The sequence below is a fragment of the Battus philenor genome, unplaced genomic scaffold (genome assembly GCF_028537555.1).
Source record: "Battus philenor isolate CCGP_79_NKW_IND1 unplaced genomic scaffold, ilBatPhil1.0.hap1 SCAF_15, whole genome shotgun sequence".
Classification (NCBI taxonomy): domain Eukaryota; kingdom Metazoa; phylum Arthropoda; class Insecta; order Lepidoptera; family Papilionidae; genus Battus; species Battus philenor.
The window spans coordinates 8,491,751-8,512,298 of NW_027181677.1; the positions used below are offsets into that span (position 1 = coordinate 8,491,751).

General features: G+C 30.5%; 3 protein-coding genes across 5 annotated transcripts in view; 2 read left to right on the top strand and 1 right to left on the bottom strand.

Moving 5' to 3' along the window:
* The first annotated feature begins 3,181 nt into the window (after positions 1-3,181).
* Positions 3,182-6,391, top strand: LOC137918883 (uncharacterized). Its single transcript, XM_068761813.1, has 4 exons — positions 3,182-3,399; positions 3,721-3,855; positions 4,423-4,552; positions 6,108-6,391. The coding sequence occupies exons 1-4, from the start codon at positions 3,273-3,275 to the stop codon at positions 6,211-6,213; spliced, it is 498 nt and encodes a 165-aa protein (XP_068617914.1). The 5' UTR covers positions 3,182-3,272; the 3' UTR covers positions 6,214-6,391.
* Positions 6,392-11,449: 5,058 nt separating this feature from the next.
* Positions 11,450-14,512, bottom strand: LOC137918799 (uncharacterized). The gene is made up of 2 exons (XM_068761704.1): positions 14,163-14,512; positions 11,450-11,804 (listed from the first exon to the last, which is right to left on the bottom strand). The coding sequence occupies exons 1-2, from the start codon at positions 14,402-14,404 to the stop codon at positions 11,627-11,629; spliced, it is 420 nt and encodes a 139-aa protein (XP_068617805.1). The 5' UTR covers positions 14,405-14,512; the 3' UTR covers positions 11,450-11,626.
* Positions 14,513-17,444: 2,932 nt separating this feature from the next.
* The window catches only part of LOC137918642 (protein split ends-like), a 77,535-nt gene continuing 74,431 nt past the window's right edge, over positions 17,445-20,548 (top strand). For all 3 annotated transcript variants that reach the window (XM_068761483.1, XM_068761484.1, XM_068761485.1), the window contains exon 1: positions 17,445-17,770. In XM_068761483.1, the coding sequence (XP_068617584.1) occupies positions 17,688-17,770 (83 nt within the window). In that variant the 5' untranslated portion in view covers positions 17,445-17,687. The remainder of the gene's footprint in view (positions 17,771-20,548) is intronic.

The following is a 20,548-nucleotide window of genomic DNA, read 5'->3' on the forward strand; positions in this document are numbered from 1 at the left end:
AATTTTTTTTCTTAGTGGGCCGTAAAATTTACATTATAATTGTTATAGGTTTTCAGAAATAGTGACAGTTAGATACTGTAAATCATTTTGACAGTGTAAATTAAATTCTAGTTAAATAAAATACAAAACTTTCAAGATTATAATTAATAATGTTATCGATTAAAATTATTTATGACTACGACAGGTTAACTATAGTTATTACACATTCTTAAAACATTAATATAAGTAGCCAGCATTATATAAATGAAGCAAAAATTATTCCGGAACTTTCGTTTTAATTTTTGGTAGATATGCTGTTTGTTAATTTTATAAGTAGGAATATTGTGGAACACAAAATATTCTCCACAAAAGAACTAAAAATAACGCTTCCTATGTCAGTAATAAGACAAGGAAAAGGCACTTAAGAAATATTTAGAATACATGAGTAGAAATTGAAGAATTTGGGCCGAAAGGTTCTCGATAGGCTACCATGAGGCGGTAGACGTTGCGTGAGCAGGCCCTCCATTAGGTGGACCTATGACATAGTTAAAGTTGACCTATGACATAGTTAAAGTTGACCTATGACATAGTTGAACACGCAAAGTCGCCGAGTGCGGGCAGCACAGGTCCAGTTATCATAACGATATTAGGGCCTATGTCTTGCAATGGACGTCAATCAGCTGAAAAAAGAGTAGAAATAAGTAAATAATAAAAAACATTTTTCACGAATACTTTTCTCGGTTTATTGAAGTTAAGGCAACTAAAAGAAATCGGCATGTCATAAAAGGATAAAATCGAAGGGTGTGTGACATTCACCAACATGCGCTAGATTCGCGCGGTATGTAATTACAACCCGCACAACTTTAAGAGACTGTATTAATAGCAGAAAGATCACGTGCGAGTAACGGACATAAAAAAAATCGCAGCTCAGTATATAGAGTAGAACATTAATTTTCTCTTAAACAAAAGGAAATATCGTTTTCATATTTCAACTATTCCCAATTCTTTCAATGAAGAGATATCGATCTAATATTCTGTACTTGAAATTTATCTATTTATGTATATATACTTAGTCTGGCAATAAATACTGTGAGAAAAATAAATAACATAACATTTAAACGTATAATATCTCATTATTGTAACAATATCCTTTGTTTTTATTCTTTTTGCCAAAACCAAATTGCTTTACAAAAAACAGCCATGGAGCGATATCTAATTTTTGTAACTCTTAATCCAGTTGATATTAGTCGAATTTTTGTGTACTGGGCTGTTAATAGTTACAACGAAAACTACTCTGTTTGTTACAACAAAATATCTGGCCTTACACGTATAATTAGTACTTAAAAGGTGATCTAAGAAGTTAAGAAACAAATTACAAACGTAAACTAAATAATATATCTGAGGAAATTAATATTGCACCCAAAAGTATGTTGAATAAAAAAAAAACTGGGACCTACATCCTGTAAGCAACGCACTGTTCATTATATAACAGATAATTTAAAAATTAATAAGGTAAACTCATAACAACTTCTTACACAGTATCTAAAGGAATGCGACAGAAAAAAAATACTTTTTATCGTGCTTGGCGGCCTCCCATCCGAATCTACTAAAGTAGAGCTCGAACATAGGTATATTACTTCTAAATTATATTGTTTACATGTATAAATTTTAGCTGTATTTACCTATAAAAATTGTAAATAATAATAAAACGCTCTCGGTACACGCAGCTGGGAGAAGAAAGGACGGTATCGAATAGCGGCAATCCCTCTTCCAACTGTCTGCGCTCAGTAAAAGTAAAAAAAATTATAAACAAAAAACTCTAGCGATACAAATTAGAATTAACTAAGAAGTCCATTAAAGCTATTAATGTAAACGGCAAATAGCGATAATGCACTTAAAAAAACCCTTTCTCTGAGAAAAAATCTGGTCTGTTTTCTTCATTAGAAGGCTAGGAAAACACTAAAATTAAGATTTCGTGCATTTTAACCTTTAACATTAACCGTGCTCTAATAATTAAATTACTAAAACAACTGTGCACATTTTAAAGAAAATTTAGTTAACGGATGCGTGAGATGTTTTTATATGTGGATTTTTTGATATTTTTTTCTTCATATGAGCTTATCATTAAATTAATAAGTACAACCAAATTAGATCAGGGGCTCGCGGGTCAAGAAATGCGATCATGTGATAGGAAATAAGTTAGGTGACCCCGGCGAAGTAATGTCGGAGTCTTCACTAGCGTTTACTTAAAAATATTTTAAGAGACAGACACAAACGCCGCATAGAAACAAATTCAAAGCTTGTAGATATAGAAACATTAATATCGTGTGGGCATTGAACCTGCAACATTGGACATGCTAATGATTGCAAACCAACCATGTGTATTATATGTGCGTAACATATATATATATATATATATATATATATATATATAACATAATATACAAGCAATATACGAAACATGAAAAAAATCTTCAAGAAAACCTTTTGCTTAATATTTTAATGAATTTGTTAAAAATAGAAATGTACAAGGAAACTTTATAAACTAAATATAACAGGAACGCCATTTCATGCCATAAACAGACGCTCACAGCAAGGCATAGGTCTTCCTCAAAGATATCTATTGGGTAGGAAATATCTTAATCGCCACGTTTATGGTATTATGCAACGAACGCTGCTGCTCATCCTCTGGATAATTTCTTGTTAGTAGAGACAATCTTATATATTACTGCACTAAGTGAATATTTTATAAGATTGTATCGCTGCTATTGAATCCGCGACCTACGATTGCAAGTCTCAGTCCTCTACCGCAGGGCTACCATTGCTCAAACAAAACAAGATGTAATTGCAATAAAAAACTGATTTTGAAGATGATATTTCAAAAGATGTAACATATTTATACTAAGTGTAATTGAATATTAAAGCTACAAACTTTATATTACAACGTTATATTTTAGTACCTTCGGTACTCGATACACGAAAACATCAATCATCTTAAGAATAATAATAATAATAATAAGTTAAATTTATAATGAAGTCAATAACCAAATAACAAAAAACAGGCAAATTCATTTGGATACCTACATGCTGACCATATCATAGAATACCTAGTACAGTCGACGCTTTATCTTAAAATGACCCATTACGCCGGTAAAGACCGATAACTCCCATTAGGGTCAGTATTTCGCAGCCGTCTCAAGCAGTAGCATATCTGACACGTCTCCCTCTAGTCGTGTTTTTGTGCTCAAACGGCCGCGGCCTTTTTTTTCTTGCATTGTACACACAAAGGTTTCATGGTGCTATCTCGTGTTCACCACTTGTACGTCTTCAACAGCGTCCGCTCGTGCCTCAAAGGCAATAAACGGGGCGAAGCCTGCATAAGTTCGAATTCTGACAAAATAGTTTTCAAACTGTGTGAAGGTAACCAATAATTGCGTCGATTTTAAATACATTTCATCGCTTTGAAAGCTTCCTGATATCTTAATGTTGCATATTATTGTATCATAGCAATGTGTATTTGTAAAATGTAATACCCCATTCATGTCGTCGGCTCTTTTTTAACATTAATGCTTCACTGTCTATGCTTTAATAAGCTTTGTGCCGAACTAACAATTTAAAAAAATAAGATTACCTTTTTATGCTATAAAATATAATTCAAATTATTTTTAAAGAACTAAATTTAATACGCTTAAATTAAAAACTAATTGTTTTATTATGCATTCCATTTTTTTTAATTCACAGCTTGCCAAAAGAATACCATGGCTTCGATTCCCCCCTCAGCGTTCTCCGCTGGGCGCATTCGCCAAGCCGAGCGCGACATGAAGATATCAAACATTGATAAAAAGAACCCTGCAAATAAATTCTTCAACGCTGATAGTAAGCCAAATGTTTTAATGGACAACACAAAGTTGTACTAACTTATGGCATCCTTAACATAAATTAACTTTAATTTTATTAATAATCTGTTGATGTTCATAAACTTAAATAAGTGGTTCAACACAACTTTGTAAGACGATTCAACGTAGGTCTACTGAAGAGCAGATTTTATCACGAGGTTATATCCTGCGATAGCAACGGTTTCTGAATCAAGACATTATATATCTCACAACTCGACATTATAACGTCTCAGGACACTTTTTATAATAATAACCTTTATTTTGATAAAAAATCAACATATACATATACAAACTAGTATTCACTATATCACACGAAGCCAAAGCCATTATTAATGAATGAAATAAAAAGTCTTAAATAATTTTGTAAAGTAAAACTTTCTTATAGCTCCAAATTAAATTCTATAAAATAATTTAATACATTATTTATGTATAACAATAAATTGATTAAAAAAGAAACGTCACATGTCTAAATATTATTTTAAATTTACGTTATATCTTTGTGTTGTAAACAAAGTAGAACTTTAATGACACATACATACATTTTCAGTTACAGGACTGACCCCGCTAAAATACAACAGCAAGCTGATGAACAGCATCTGGGGTTTCTACAATCGCTACTCGCCACATAACGTGAAGAAAGTCAATGATGTCCTTTCTTTTAAAGAGGAATTGCAGCAGTAAGTGGTGATAATTCTTCTTCTTTTCAGCCGATACGACCACTGGAAGACTGGCCTCGGCAAAGATCGCCAAAATGACCGGTCTTACGCCGCCTGCATTCAGCGACTTCCAGCGAACTTAATTATGTTGTCAGTCCACCTAATGGGGTCCTGCCCACGCCGCATCTACTGGCTCATAATGATAATTAATAAACCCAACCTACGGAATCCCGTATTTTATGAAATTGCTTCTTACATGAAGACGGCGGACAAAGACAGGCACGGACGTTATACTTTAGCCTATAAAGTCAATGTAATCTTGTATACATGACACGAGCATGTGTGACATATAATGTATAATACATACAAAGGAAGATTGTACGAGTTTCTGACGAAGTATTGCAAACACGTGACTTTAACAAAAAACCAGCGTTATTTCTTTGATAAAACAATAATTTCGAGGGATTTGTATTAAGTTAAAGATCCCTACGCACTAACTTTTTTTTTCTTAGTAGAATTTAAATTACTGTAATTTCTTTTATTTAATATCACGTTAGTATGTTTTGATTGTAGTGAATGGAGCTTCGTGCGCTCGAATATTTAAACATAAAATTTCCACAAACTGGTTTCTTATTCATATCGCGATCATTTAAAATATGTATTCCAGTTTTTTTTAATATTATTAAGTAATATTTCGAACAATTATTTTAAATTTATTATATATCGTTGACAAAACAACTTCATATAATGAAATTTTGCATTAGGTTAAGAGGTTTTAAATAATACCTTTCTTATTTAAATCAAAATAACACTTCTAATTTATTTAAAAATAACTCAACTTTATTCTGTAACGTATAGTACATTTATCAGTTATACAACGGAGCTTCCTATCCGCAGCCTGAACGTCCAAGGAGGTTATATTATGCCCTGCTTTAACTCCCTTAAAAAAGCCTTGGCAGAGGATACGTTGTGATTCGTCGCACATATATATCCTAACCTAGCTGTTGTGTGTGTGTGTGTTTATGACAACGGATGCGGAGCTATGGCTCTATTTCAAGACTTTGAGGTACGGGGTCACTGCCTAATTTTGACCAAAGGCGTCAAAAATGTTCTTCACGGTGTTCTTTAACGTGTTTTAGTGAGTAAAACTCTTTTATTGTCCCTGCTGTATCCCCATGTAGAATTTCTCTGAAAGGCTTACAATTGTCTCTGTATACTCTACTATTTAATTTTTAAGAAATACAAAAAAAAATCATTAGTACCGTCGCGGATAATTATAGCGCTACCGAAACCGCTGTACCAGGCGTTAGAAAAGAGCCGCGGGGTGAAGGACGTTGACGGTGGCATGGCAGAATGATGCAGCCGACACTCTCCCATATTTTTTTCGTGCACATACAAAGAGCGTGGTACAGCGCTTTCAGTAATATTATGATTCTACAATTTTTATTCATATTCGTACAAAAATACTGTTCTTATTTTAAAACACCATGCATTAAATAAGTAAATATGTTTATATTTTTCGTTACAGATATGTTTATATTTTTCGTTACAGATATGTTTATATTTTTCGTTACAGATCTGCTGTCAATTCCTCGTCGAAGAATGAAACTAAGTTAATTTTACCCACACCTAAGCTTGACAACGTTTGGGCTTCCATCAACGTTTCTCAATCTCAAATATAATTACATAATTGATTCTAAAGAGATAAATTCATGTTTATGTGCAAAAATATCATTAATAAATAAACGAAGTACAGCATAAAAAGTAATTTACAATTGGTGTAAATTTAATCAGATTCTACTTAAAATGCATAATTAGATTTTTGATTATCATAATAAAACTCTGGTTAAAACATTTTCATCGGACTTGATGTTAAACCATAGCTAACCTAACTCAAAATGTTTTTGAATAAAGGTTAACCAAATTACTAAGCGGGAAAAAAAATTGAAATCAATAAACAGTTGATGATATTCAAAGTAATAACATAAAAAATAGACTAAGTTCTAGATCAGATATTAAAACGTAGCATTTAAGAGAAGCAAAAGAACTATTATTATATATTAATAACTAAATATAAGTTTTAATGTTATATCGAAACACAAAATATTGCCATGTGTAGTAATACAATTTAATATAACACAAATTTATTATGTATTTATAAAGCTTTAAAAGGGTAAAAGTATCCTTGTAACATTCCAAACAAGCTGTGGCAGCCTTGTGGTAGAGGACTGAGACTTGCAATCGCAGGTTCAATTCCCGGAATACAACATTAGATAATTCACACTTAGTGCAGTGATTATACAGGATTCCCACTGCTTACAAACAAATTTCCAGAGAATGATCAGCAGCGTCGTTTGCGTAGTATAATGCAACATTGCAATCGCTAACCCGCCTGCCAAGCGTGGCGATATCTTTGGGAGAGACCTATGCTTTACAGTAGGCACACGTACATTGGGACACGTCTCATCGTAGTACTTATATAGAAGGAAAGTATGAGCTAACCTACTACTAACACAAAAAATAAACTTTTTAAATGTCAATAAAATCATGTAAATGAGCACTTTTTCAAAAATTATGCTGGCATCATCATTTAAGTCACTGTCTCCTCGGCTGGGCAAAAGCTTCCCTAAATGATTTCTAATAGAAGCGGTTGAAAGCGGCCTGCATCCAGTGTCTTTTAATGACCTGTCATGAGTTTCCGTTGAGAAGATTTTTGAAAAAGATTTAATAATAGTGACATATGAAATTTAGGAAAAGGCTTTGAACAAATAAAAGAATTGGAAATAAAAAAGTAATCGGATGGTGCAGAGGATGGATGGAGACAGATAAGGTTGATCAGATTTCGAGGAACACCCACGGTCATAGCTCGTTTTTATAATTTAATCACCGAAACATGCGCAATACTATATACAGATACACTCAGGTGTGCCGTGCAGGTATCATTACAAATGTCCGGAAAGCACAACCGGCCAAGAGCTTGGAAAGGTTTATTAGTAGAGGTACGGAATTTTCGCCAAAAAAAATCACCAATTTCGCATTTAAATTTTTCAAACATTGCAAATTTCGCATTAATTTCGCATTTATACTTTAAAACTTATTAAATTTGGGGTAATAGGCATTTTTCGACAAAAATTTTTCAAAATTAAAGGTGCATGACTTAACATTTGACACGTTTAGTTAATTAAAAAATCGTAAAAAAATTAATATTCGCAACCTTAAGCATTCTTTTTTAGTTTGTTACGACGACATTGTATATTTTAAAGATGAGTTAAGCGTCCACTATGTAAAGTTGGATGTCAAATACTCTGTATTAGATTCTGCTCCATCAAAGGACGAAAAGTTGCATTTGACGGCCAACAAATTGTCATGCATATTATGATTTATATTTTTATTAATGAGTTCATGGATTAGCCCATTGATGGCAGAGTTCGAAAAAAAGATAAGGCGTTTTTCTAAAAATTAGGGATTTTCAACTGACCAGAGGTCTTTTACACAAAACAAAGAGCTTCTTAACTGATAAGTAAGCCAAGAAATATATCCCGTAGGCCTTAGGGGTCTATGATACGGGGTTGACATCACCGAATTTACCTATGAAAGTGCGTATATTCATCAATTAACTCATTTGAAAATGATCTTGAAAAACAGAAAAATTGCACACATTTCGCATATATTCGCATTTATAAGAAATTTTCGCATTTATTCGCATCTATTTCGTAAATACGAAATTTCCGTACCCCTATTTATTAGCAATTATTAGACAAACCTTCATTTATTTAAGTCATCCCTCCTGCAATGCAAGTTGCATTTATCTTCGAATCTTAAGCTTTTTGTAGACTTAGAAGTCGTAGGCACACTACTCAAACACTGTTCGAAGTCAGTATAAATTCAGTTGTATAAACCGTGCCACCCGAATCTGCTATCATTTTACACTAGCACAAAAGTTGTTATACTACGCTTTTGATTCAGGTAAGTAATAATATGATGCAGGTAGCCAAATCCAAAAGCTTGGGTAAAAATATTTTTTTTAAAGATCGGTTTGCAAATTATTTTGTGCCTAGCGTCCTTATTATGGGAGAAAAATTTGGGCTTCAGGGCGCTGCCACTGTTAGCTAATGCCATACCACCCACAAGAGTTGACTCATCCCAACGGCAGAATAGTGTTCCTACCACCTCACACTATTTCATTGCTCCAACCATTGGATCAAGGTATTATTTATACCTTCAAAACGTTTTATGTAAGAAGATCCTTACAGTAAATTTTAGATACAACCGATCTGAAATCAATTAGTGTGTTGAAAGCTTGGACGAAATTTGCAATCAAGCACTGTATCGAAATCACATCTTTGTAGCTGAAAGAAATTAAAAAATCAACCTTAAATGCGTGTTGGTAGAAAATATAGCCCTCTTCAGTTGAAACGGAAAACATGCGTGAAACGTCAGAAAATTAAATCGGTGCCATTATGTTAGGGTTGAGTTAATTTTATTTTACTTTGTTGTGTACAAACATTTAGATTTTTACAAAAAATAATTTATTTCTAATTAAAAACAGTTTTTATTTAGTTTTTGGAATGTAAGCCCATTATTGCACTAGCTCTGGATCTCATTTTCTAGGAAAACTAACTATCTTTTTACAGGAGGGTTACCTGTTTACAAATGTCCGATGATTTCTAATTTTTGTTTCTTTATTTTTATAATTGTATTTATAATAGATTCCGATGCATCAGGTGGTAACAGTATCCGACTATAGGCTGCAGCGGTCATCTGTTCTGTGCGCTATGCCACTTCAACTTCCAAGTCGGCTGGACTAACTCGATTATGTATGTCTCGTGCTAAACTCGCAGTCCAGTATGAAGTTGGCCGTGCAAAAGTGCAATCAGAGAGACAATGTAGAGAACATCATCAAATTCAAATTTGAAAAATAAATAATGCTGCAGAGTGAAAGATATTAACACTCATGTTTTAATAAGTAATAGTTAGAAAAAAAAACTATGATAGGAAAAAGTCACAAGTATCACTTATTTTTAAGACGCTTTTCATGAAGTTCGATACTTATTTTTCGCAAAAGCCTCAGCTTCATGATGATCGATATTTTTTTTTCATATTTAATGGCCCCCGCTATTGCCTCTCGTAGCCCTAACTTTTGGTGGGACAGAGACGTTTTCTTTCTTTTAATGATTTTTTCAGTGTTTTTTATTTGCGCGCTATTCTTTCATTCGTCTTATGATCCTCCATTCTTATTCTTTCTTTCTACATTTCTCCTAAATTTCCCTTTTATTCAACGCATTTCTTTCGTCACCTCGTCCCTCAATTTTTTTTTTGCTTGATTTTTACCGTATGTTTTTTGTACTAATTTTATTGTTTACAATTACATACATATTATTTTCCATTACATTTTCCTTAAATTGTTAGTTTTTATTTCGTTCTATTATGTTTGTTACAATTGCTCTACATCATTTGAGGAATGTTGGTCTCGTTTTTTTATCGCTGATTAGCGAAGCCATTGATTCTATTATGATCGATGTTGTCAGTTCCGTCATTTGACCAAACAGACGTAACTGTACATTTCGACATAGACAAATCTGTACTTCGACGTAATAATTAATAATAAAACGTAATTAAAGACAAACTAACACACATCTACAAGGCAAGCGACGCAGTCTAGGAGCATAAAATGTATTTGATAGTTTGGTTAATATACTACTTTGATTAAACGGCAAGAACAAGGTGACTTAGACGTTCATATAGAGATTTCCACCTGTGTATGGATCCATCATCATATCTCTGGAACCATAATATTTAGGGCTTGAAATCTGGTAGGGATATTACTGTCGCCGAGTAGAAGAAATATTCAATCCGCGAGAGGGGTTAAGTCGGGGTAAAAAACGCGAAGGCTTATTGAAAGTAGGCGCAGCAGGCGATGGACAGCGAGTAATATATATAGCACCAAGTGCGGCTAAGAGCGTTACTATCTAACATAAATATTTCGAATTTCAAACATTTATGTCCCTAACATTTATGAAATTCTAGGATAAAACTATTTTTATTCGCAAATCAAATGAACAGCTTAGCAAATCTTGGGCATAAAATCCGGCTTTAAATCTATCCCTAAAGTTGCTTGCATACTGAAATCCTTACTGTCTCGTTTATAATGTTCTCTTTAATATGTGTTTTTAATAAATAATTGTGAATTAGTTTAATTAATATTTTTTATAATTTATTATAAATTTATAATAAATAATATTTTTTTTCTCAGAAATATTTTGAATCTGAATTTGACGTCAAACATTATGTATTTCAAAATGAAATATTTATCTTCTATATTTTTTTATACTTGCTTTTTTTGGTTATACAAAGATTTTTAGTTAAGTCTTGAGAAACTTAAGACCACATGTTTAGGTCCTTCATTCTTTAAACAAGTGGTTTACTATAATTTTATGAAATAAAAACATAACAAAAAAAATAACAGAAAAATAATGTAGTGGGAGATGAAAATGTGTGAAATTTATTAATTAGCACTTTTGTTTCAAATCTTCTATGTAGAATATGGATAGATATCTTTCCAGAACATAAACAAGGGGATTGGTTAAAAGTTAATAGGTGTTAAAGCAATAAAGGGCTGAATATTAAGCTCATTTCCTTTCTATTTTTGATTTTGTTTCATGTTCAGATCATAGGATCATAATATGAAAATTATTTTTTATTTAGGATTTTTTTTATAGCATAAAAGAAATAATCAAACATATTTGTATATGTTTGATTATTTCTTTATATGTAAACATAAATATCGAAAAATTAAAATACAATTTAGTACTCTTTGAAATTAAGTGCTTACAAATAAAAAATAATGCTTACAGGTTGTTAATCACATATAAATCAATATAAGCACTTATTAACATAGCTTTAATTGTTACACATTAAACACACAAAGGATATTGTAACAAAACTTATTTACTCAAAAAATAATTTAACTATCACAATCAAAATGTAAAACTACATTTTTCTTCTAGAAAAGGACACCAAATAAATAAAAACTATAATATTAAGTAAACAAATAATTTATTATCAAAGCAATTAAATTATGCTTAATCTTCTTATCTACTCTATCTTTATAGAAAAGCTAGCTCCACATGAACAGCCAATATCTGCATTTGGGTTCTGAATTACTCTGAAGGCCGACCTAATGAGTTCAGTGTGATAATCAATTGTTGCTCCCTTAATAAACTCCAGAGAGGTTTCATCAACAACTACTTTCACGCCATCTTTTTCAAATATTCTGAAACAATTAATAATAACAACTATTTATATTTTACTCGCATAAAATTATGTAATTTATTAATTTGCATCATATGGAAAATCAAAATGGAAGAAAACCAACACTCCAATCATATAAAAATAAAAACTAAAAAGGCATATATCTTTTTATGAAGTAAGTTATGTGCAAAGCTCTTAATGTAGTTATCAATGCCTTATTGTAAACAGTTCTCAAAATTAAATTAATTAAATTTCAGGCATTTATTAGTGGATTTGGTGATGTAAACTACACTCAAATGTGTTCAAAATCAAATATTGTAAAACACTTGGTGATTTCTATTTCCCTTATTCCATAAAATATAATAAAATGGACTGACTACAGGTGATACTGATAAGAGGTGTCTTGATCATCATTAAATAAATTGAGAATTTAAACTTATTTATTTAAAAAAAGAAGAAAAGGCAAAAAGAAATCAAAACAAGTGATTTGCAAATGTATTATTTAAAGATTTTGGAGGCAAACAGTTCTAGATCAATCATTAAAAACAATCTTTGGCAGATGCTTATGCCTAGCAATGGGCATCTGTTGGCTCACATAAAGAAAAAATAATAAGCAAATGTAAAATGTATGTCCAATTGAAAAATTATGTATACTGAAGAATTGCAATTTATTTACAAATTAAAATTTTTGAAGCTGTAATAAGCTCAGGTCTACTAAATGTGGCAAGAAGATGGTAATTGCCACAAAATATGTAAGATAGTATATGGTAAAATAAGACAAGACAAAAAAGTTTTTGTTCTGTAGGTGACAAAATTAATGAAATGTTACGCCAAATTAACCAAATATTTTATTCAATAAATGACTAACAGATCTTGGTAAATAACAGAAAAAGAACTATGCAAAATAAATGCAGTGCCTCTTAGTTGTGGAAATGAGACTGCAGCAACAAGACAAGACAATAAAATATCTGTGTAAACAGTTCTTCAGCATGGATGGATGAAAGGAAAATATTTGTTATTTCTATAACAGAATTAGAAGAGAATTTGTTAGCTATATAACAGAACAAGTATGAAATTCTTAAATATAATATGATACTCAAAATATACTAAATTCCAAACAATAGTAATTCAAATTGATAAATTTAGCAGAAAATTCTTTAGATAGTTGAGTTAAACTTGTTTACAATATATAATTTGAAATTAATATATTTCTAAAAGGAATAATATAATAAATATTTTGATACACAAGAATTTTACACAAACTTTATTTTACATAACTGTTCTATTAAAATTAAATAATACTCACCAATTCTAACAGAAAATACTAATGGTGGGTTTAAATAACATGGTATAATGTCACAAGCATAAATTCAAATTTTACTTTCACAATTTTATTTAAGGAAATAAGTATGTGAATGATAATATTGCATAGGATTAGTTAAAGAAAAGGTATATTCTAGTGTTACAAAATATTCTACCGAATTGCAATAAAACCATAGGAAACTTTGAGGGTGTAGCCATGAGATCTCCTGCCAATACTATTATCACATTTTGCTTGGATATCATATTAAGTTGTTACTGGTTGACTAGTACTAGTGAGCGGATGACTAATAAATGTTTATCATAAACTGGCAGTAAGATGCTATTCACTATTAATCATGCACCCAATTGCACCCATCATACAATATGTTATATAAGGGATTTTTGTGCTTGTTATCATTTCTAAATATTGCCGCCTTTAAATATTAATATTCATTTGTATTTTATAATACTAAAATGCAGCCTCAAGTTTGAACCCAATTTTTAGCCAATATGTTCAGTATTTCCAAAAATTTATTTTTTGGTTTTCAAAAATATGTTTTAATTTCCAACAGCTCAAATCACAGTAAGCCCAATAAATTTTTTTAAATAATTCTAGGGTAAATTTCTTGAGCAGATGTTTCATGAATAAATATTTAATAAAATTGTCATCTCTTATAATATAAAGACCAAAGATATTTTATAAAATATAAATATGTGCAATTATATCACCATGCTTACAAATCAAAAAATTAAATGTTGATGTAATACATAGTTCATTTACCAGGAGCATACATATTTTACTAAAAAAAATTATTGTTTCGTAAAAAAGTAAAGATACCTGTTAGCCTAATTACCTTAATTATAATCAAGAAATTGGAATGTGAATTGGTGTTGCGTTTTTAAGTTGCATACAAGTCACTTTAGAAAATGAAGCTCATATCAGATCCAGGATTTATTACTTATAATGATGATAATGGGGCAAAACCGAATTTTGAAAACACAGTACAGTAGTGTACAGCTAATACGGTTTATAAAAGTTTAGCTAAAAAAGATAAATGATTAAAAATTGTTTGATAACCTGTCATCATCAGCCAATTTATTGTCTAAATCGAATTTGTATTGAAATCCGGAGCATCCTCCACTTTCCACACACAATCTTAGAAAATTTGTTTTACTGTCACATAACTCTTTCAATTTTTTCACACATTTATCACTAAGAATAATTGCATCATTTGCCGAATTATGCGTAGAAAAATATTTTGTAAATCTTATGTAACCTTTCCAATTTCTTCTAATCGCCGTAGACAATGTAATAAACATTTTAAATACTCTATGTTTATTGTCAAATTTTAGGCAAATTTCTTTAATGGTATTAGTAAATACATCAACATTGTACTATCTCTCTGTTTAGTTAACTACTATACTATTGTTCTGTTTCATGATGAGGAATTCAAAATGTCAAAGTTTTCTGGCATTATCTTTTAGTGACATGGCAAGACATCAAATTTTTAATTTTAAATATTTTTTCTTAAATATGTACGACAGATAGATAAAGTAGATTTTTTTTAGTAATTTCTAATTGCTGTTTTTGCACAATAAAATAGAGCTTTTGAAATTTAAAGTTGTAGATATAAATTTATTTCACCACTATGAACACAAAAAGGTAAGAATGTTTTAAAGGTTAAATTTTTTTTTAAATTTGCGTTTGTAGGAAGTTTGATACTGAATTTTCAAAATAGATATTCCAATCTGGAACAGTTACTTCCTCAACAGCCTTTTCGGATGCGGTAAGCGCATCTTCTAGATGTATTCACGGTGTCCCTTTAAGCTGGTTTTTAATGATAAAACAAAAGTTTTATAATAGTGCTGAAAGTAGAAAGTTTCTTGGTAAAAGCTTTGAAGTCGTTAATTACCCAGCGCAAAACTATCCTCCATACACAAATATGGATGTATAAAATATCATAATCACATCTTGATTCAATCTGCATTTTCTGATTGTGTTTAATTTCCTCTTATCTAATTCGCTGATTTAAATTTTATTTTCCTGCCTGCAATATTTTTTCTAGCAAACGGTAGGTCACTTCTTATGATTATATCAATTATATTATTTATTCTTCTGATTATATCAATGAAATTAAACTCATTATTTCTAAGGCTTCTGTGTCGTGCTTTACTTCAGCTGTGCATTATCCAAGATGCTGAGACTTGATCACGTTGGCTAACTGACTGTGGCCGTGGGAGTAACTAACATTTTTAACAACTAGCATTTGAGCCAGTGGATGCAGTCATCAGCTGTTGTTTAATGCAAGATTAATACTTTTTCAGTTCGCCAGAACATCGGTTGCCATCACGATGGTTGCTAAAATAGATTCATGCTTTATCATAGCTTGATCACGTTGGGGTCACCATTTTAGGAACAGAAATTGATGTAGATAATCTTATAAATAACCTCTCTACCTATATGATAGAGAAGTTATTTATTCCAATTGAAATTAAGGACTATTCTGGACTTAGATGAAGTTAATCGCATGGCTGTTTCATCCGGAATGCCATAACGTTACATGGTTATTTATAGACTTGTGAAGATTATATCATGGAAAGTTTTCCAGAGTCGCGCATCGCTTAAGTTATTGTCTGTCAACAAGACAATTATTTTGGCGCCTTTCGGGACCTGCGGGTTACCAAGCAGCCGATAAAATATGATGGTTTAAGCGGCAGCTACGTCAACACCCGCTGCGTTAGAAGCGTACACAGTTGCTTAAAAAGACCTCATAATCAAAATTAAGAAATAGTTAAAAAATTAATAAAAGTTTCAAATTTAAGAAGAGATGAAATGATAATGTTTCTAACGCAGATTTAATTTTCTGTGACACATACTATTTGCTCAATTTTAGTTTTAAAGTTTATTCAGAAATTAATTTACAAATTGCAATTCGGAACTAACATGTTTTTTACATTCAAATAAATAAATTTCAAAATTAGAAATCAATCGACAGCTCGTCATATACAAAAGTTCTTTTTGAAAAACTTTCTTTCATATCCCTATTTTTGATTTGGGGTTTTATCCTTGTCAGAATATGTAAACCTTATTATGACCATTTGAAAATCGTTCGTGATTGTTAAAAGACTGGTATAAAATATTTTATATTCCTTTTATATGAACGAGATTACTTAGAACATTGAGTTTTCCTGATGACAATTGGTGTCTATAATGATGATAAAATATTTGCTGCATAAAAAAAGATATTGACTAACGTTATTAAAAAGTGACCGTATATTATAAATTAAAATTAGTTTTTAAACTACTAATAAATAACTATAAGTTAAAAGCCAAAAAAGAATAATAACAAGAATTTAAACGTAATTAATGAATTGACGAATTAAGTTTAAGGAAAAAATTTTAATATAATATTTTATTTGTACCAGAAATTAAACGATAAAACAATAAACATAGGATTATTAGTATAGTTTCAATTTATTATCAAGGAATTATCCTTTCTATGAATTAACGTGTAAGCGAATTTCGTTGTAATCAACAATTATTTATTGTTTGTGTATTACTTCTGGACACTAGTGCAATAAATTCACTATATTGAAGCAAGTGATGCTGCCTTAAATACGTAGACTTATATTTAGATATAGATCGTCTTTCTAAGTAACCTATAAAATGTTAATGATTTTCTAGTTTTGGAAATTATGTAATATTTTATTATGATACGAGTCTCAAATACTTTAAGATACATTCTCTATGTGTTATAAATTTATCTCTGACATAGAATTAATATAATTTATTGTCAATACATTTAATTAGTACAAAAAGTTTATATACTTTTTTTTACCAAAATATAAGCGATATTTATAACTACGGTCACACTATCACTGATCGTTCAATGCTAGAAAAAGATCGCGTTATAAAGTTAAGAAAGAGATAGACGATTTTTAGGGTAAGCTGGCCAGCGGACCGCTGTTAGTGTACATTCTAAATATTAAATGGTTCAAATAATTTTCTTGTATTTAATATTTTAACGTAATTGTAATCAGAATGTTAATTAGAGCGCACTTTTAATATGTTTTAACGATTTTTATATGGCTATTATATTTTAAGGATAATATTTTGTAACAAATAGTCAATAAGTCACATAAAATTATGCTTGAAATAATAATATCAGTTATAAATTGTATTTAATTTAAGTTTCGTACTTTGTTTATTTCTTAAAGACAGAAAATATGTAATACGATTTTACAATTTTTTAGCTGTACACCCTACTCCACTTTGCGCGGCAGCGGTCAGAAGGCGGAGCTTATCGGCAAACTCGCGTCGAAGCTGGCCTCACTGTCAATTCGAGAGCTGCGAAGAGTACGCTCGCGTCTATTACGTAGTGTGTTTGTAGTGAAGTGTGTTTTGTGAAGAATTTTCGAATGCCGTGAAGTGAAATATAGTGTTGTTTTTAAAAAGTGCATACTGTGTGATCGATATGATGTTTATGGTATATTCTTCAAGTGATTAAATCAAAATGTGTACAGCACCGAGATGTGCAAAATTGATTTTTGCCACGTAGTGACGCGAACGGGTAATGATTCCTAATGTGGAGTTCGAAGCAAGATGGTTAGAGAGACTCGGCACCTGTGGGTTGGAAATTTACCCGATAACGTACGTGAAGATCGAATAAGAGAGCATTTTAAACGGTAACGTTTTTACTTCTATGCATGATATTTTAGTATTTTAACTAATGTGTGTCTAACAAATAAATGTTGTTTCTGTTGGTGGGTTGTCTTGAATAAAGCAACAATGACCATAACAAGACCAATTCTCAGCTATTATGTATCTGCTTAATGAAAAACGAAAGGTACCCATTAATAATCACTTTTTTTGTACACAAAACTCAGGAACAGTAAGGCGTTTCTATCTTGGCTTTTTGTTTAAATACAACACGTTTTTGGATAGTCTACAATGAACATGAAACTATAGAGGTAACAGTTGTAAAACATATAGGTACTTATACAAAGTTGTGAGCTATGCCGGTGCATGAAGAATTGCATTGTTGGATGCTAAACGTTATATAGGCAAAGTCATCCATTATAAATTATAACGCCGTTAAGGCAAGGGCATCGGCAACCGAGAATCTATTTTTTAGCACCTAGAATGCATTTGTCATTTTTTAATTATCATTACTTTTACAGCATTTTACAATTATTATTTTTAATTATGCATAATTTGAAGCTTGTCTTCAGTAAAGATGTAAATTATCGTTTGTAGTACACGGATAAATCTTGTGAAATAAGCGTGGGTGTATGTGTAAATTTTCAAATACCTTATTAATTAATGGTTTTATTTGTAAAGTACTTCATGATTCAATCCGATCGTAATATTTCTTAATGTTTAATAATTTCTGTTCATAATTTGTTTTAAGGTTTTATAAAAAATTAGGTGAACATTTGTAAATAAACTAAATCTGTGAAGTGAGACAAGGTCATAGTTTTGGTGACTGTTTTATAATATTATTAATAAATTGTAATTTATTAACCATATTATTTTTACATAGCCAAAAATTTTGAACACAATTTGTTAATTAGCCCCAAAATGTATTTAGAGGAAATAATTATGAATTATTGTGCATGTCTAAATGAATAATTGTTTAATTGTGTTCTACAAGTATTTATTGAAATTATCTGTTTTAAGACATACATTACTATTTTAATATGTATGTTGTGAAAGTGCTTTAAATGTAATGTTTTCTTTGTACAAATATTTAACACTTTTTAATTAGTACTATGTTATGAAATATTTAATAATTCACTTCCTTGTTGCATATGAGATAATCGAAAATATTAATTAGTCTGTGTTTAATAATTTCTAAGACAAATTAGGTAGTAGTATCCTGTTAAAATCTGTGAGAAAGACATATATTGAATATTTTCTAGATATATGTATAGTCAAAACTTTAAATATTTAAATAGTGAATTCAATGGATTTTCTTGATAAGAAATTTTTAATTGGTTCTTGATTTCACAAATATCAACAGTCCTTGATAAAGTTCATAATGAGTATGAGCAATTCGATTCCATGTTGTCTTGTCTACCCTACTCTTACAATGAACATTTATAGGCGCAGATAATAAGTACACCTATAAGATGCAGAAGGTAAGCACAAATGTATTCTATTAGTTTCAATATTTACCATTTTATTCCTATGTTTAGACTCAAAGTGATTTGTTCATTCAGAATAATTTTTATAAACTTCAGAATCTATGTGTCTGTGACACGCACTGAAGAGGTTTTTTGACGCGCTAGTAATAAAAAAAATGAGCTTACGTAATTAATAGTTGATACCATTAAGTTACGACATGAATAAGTTATGCCGAAAATGTAAACAATAATTGCAAATTAACCAATTTTTTTACATTACTTCATTTATTAAGGTGCAAATTATTAAGTGATGTTCTAGATTTGTTTATTTATATGATTTTTTTACAAGGTCTGCGGATAAAATATTTTAAGTTGAATATTACTTGACAACTAAGCTTCCATTACTCCTAGGTGTTTGTCCCCAAAATATGCTCTTCCCCCATTTTAATATATATATATATATACACATACACATACATGCATATATATACACCTTTCCTAATAAAGGAAAAAGTCATTTCAAGGTATTTGAAAGTCTTAATTAACAATGTAATATTGTGACTGAATCAAGAGAAAATTATATTACAACTGATTCATTGGTCATGGGGCAGTAATAAATCCTAATAGACTGAGAACTAAAATCCTTATTTTACTATTAATTACATATGTACAAACTTAAAAAAATATATTTTTCATGCCAAACGTTTATTATTTAATTAGCTAAAATATTTTGGAATTTTGTTTTCTCTGTAAATCTGCAAGTACATAAGCGTGGGTGAGATACTTGATGTGTTTTAAAAGATAGTACCAATAAAGAGGAATAATCTTCAGTTCACATATGAAGTTATCTCCACTTACATAAACAAAAATCGGAATAAAATATTACGTAATATTAATTTATGCCTGTACTTCATAACAGTTTTTAAAGTTCCAACAGGTCATGATCCTACTTTAGTTATCGTTGAGTTGTTTTGTTGGCTTCATCAACTTTAGTTTGCATGGCTTCCTAAATTCTCATAAAAACATTGTTCTTCAGAAAAGTTATTTATGAGATTATTACAATAAAACACAACTATTTGTCCAAGTAGTTATAATTAATCAGTTAAGTTTGTTTTAGTTAATTTGTTTTGTAGTGTTTGTTGTATTTTGTGATGTTCATTATTAATCAACTAATATTTATGACTGATGCAACACTCTTGTGTGTCTTTAAATTTATCTAAAGTGTGTTATCATTGAGCTATTTTATTCTAAGTCATTTAGCTGTTAGGGGATCTAAATCTGTCGTCACATCATTGTGCTTCATTTAGACAACCTTATAAGGTTATTGAGCATCATCAT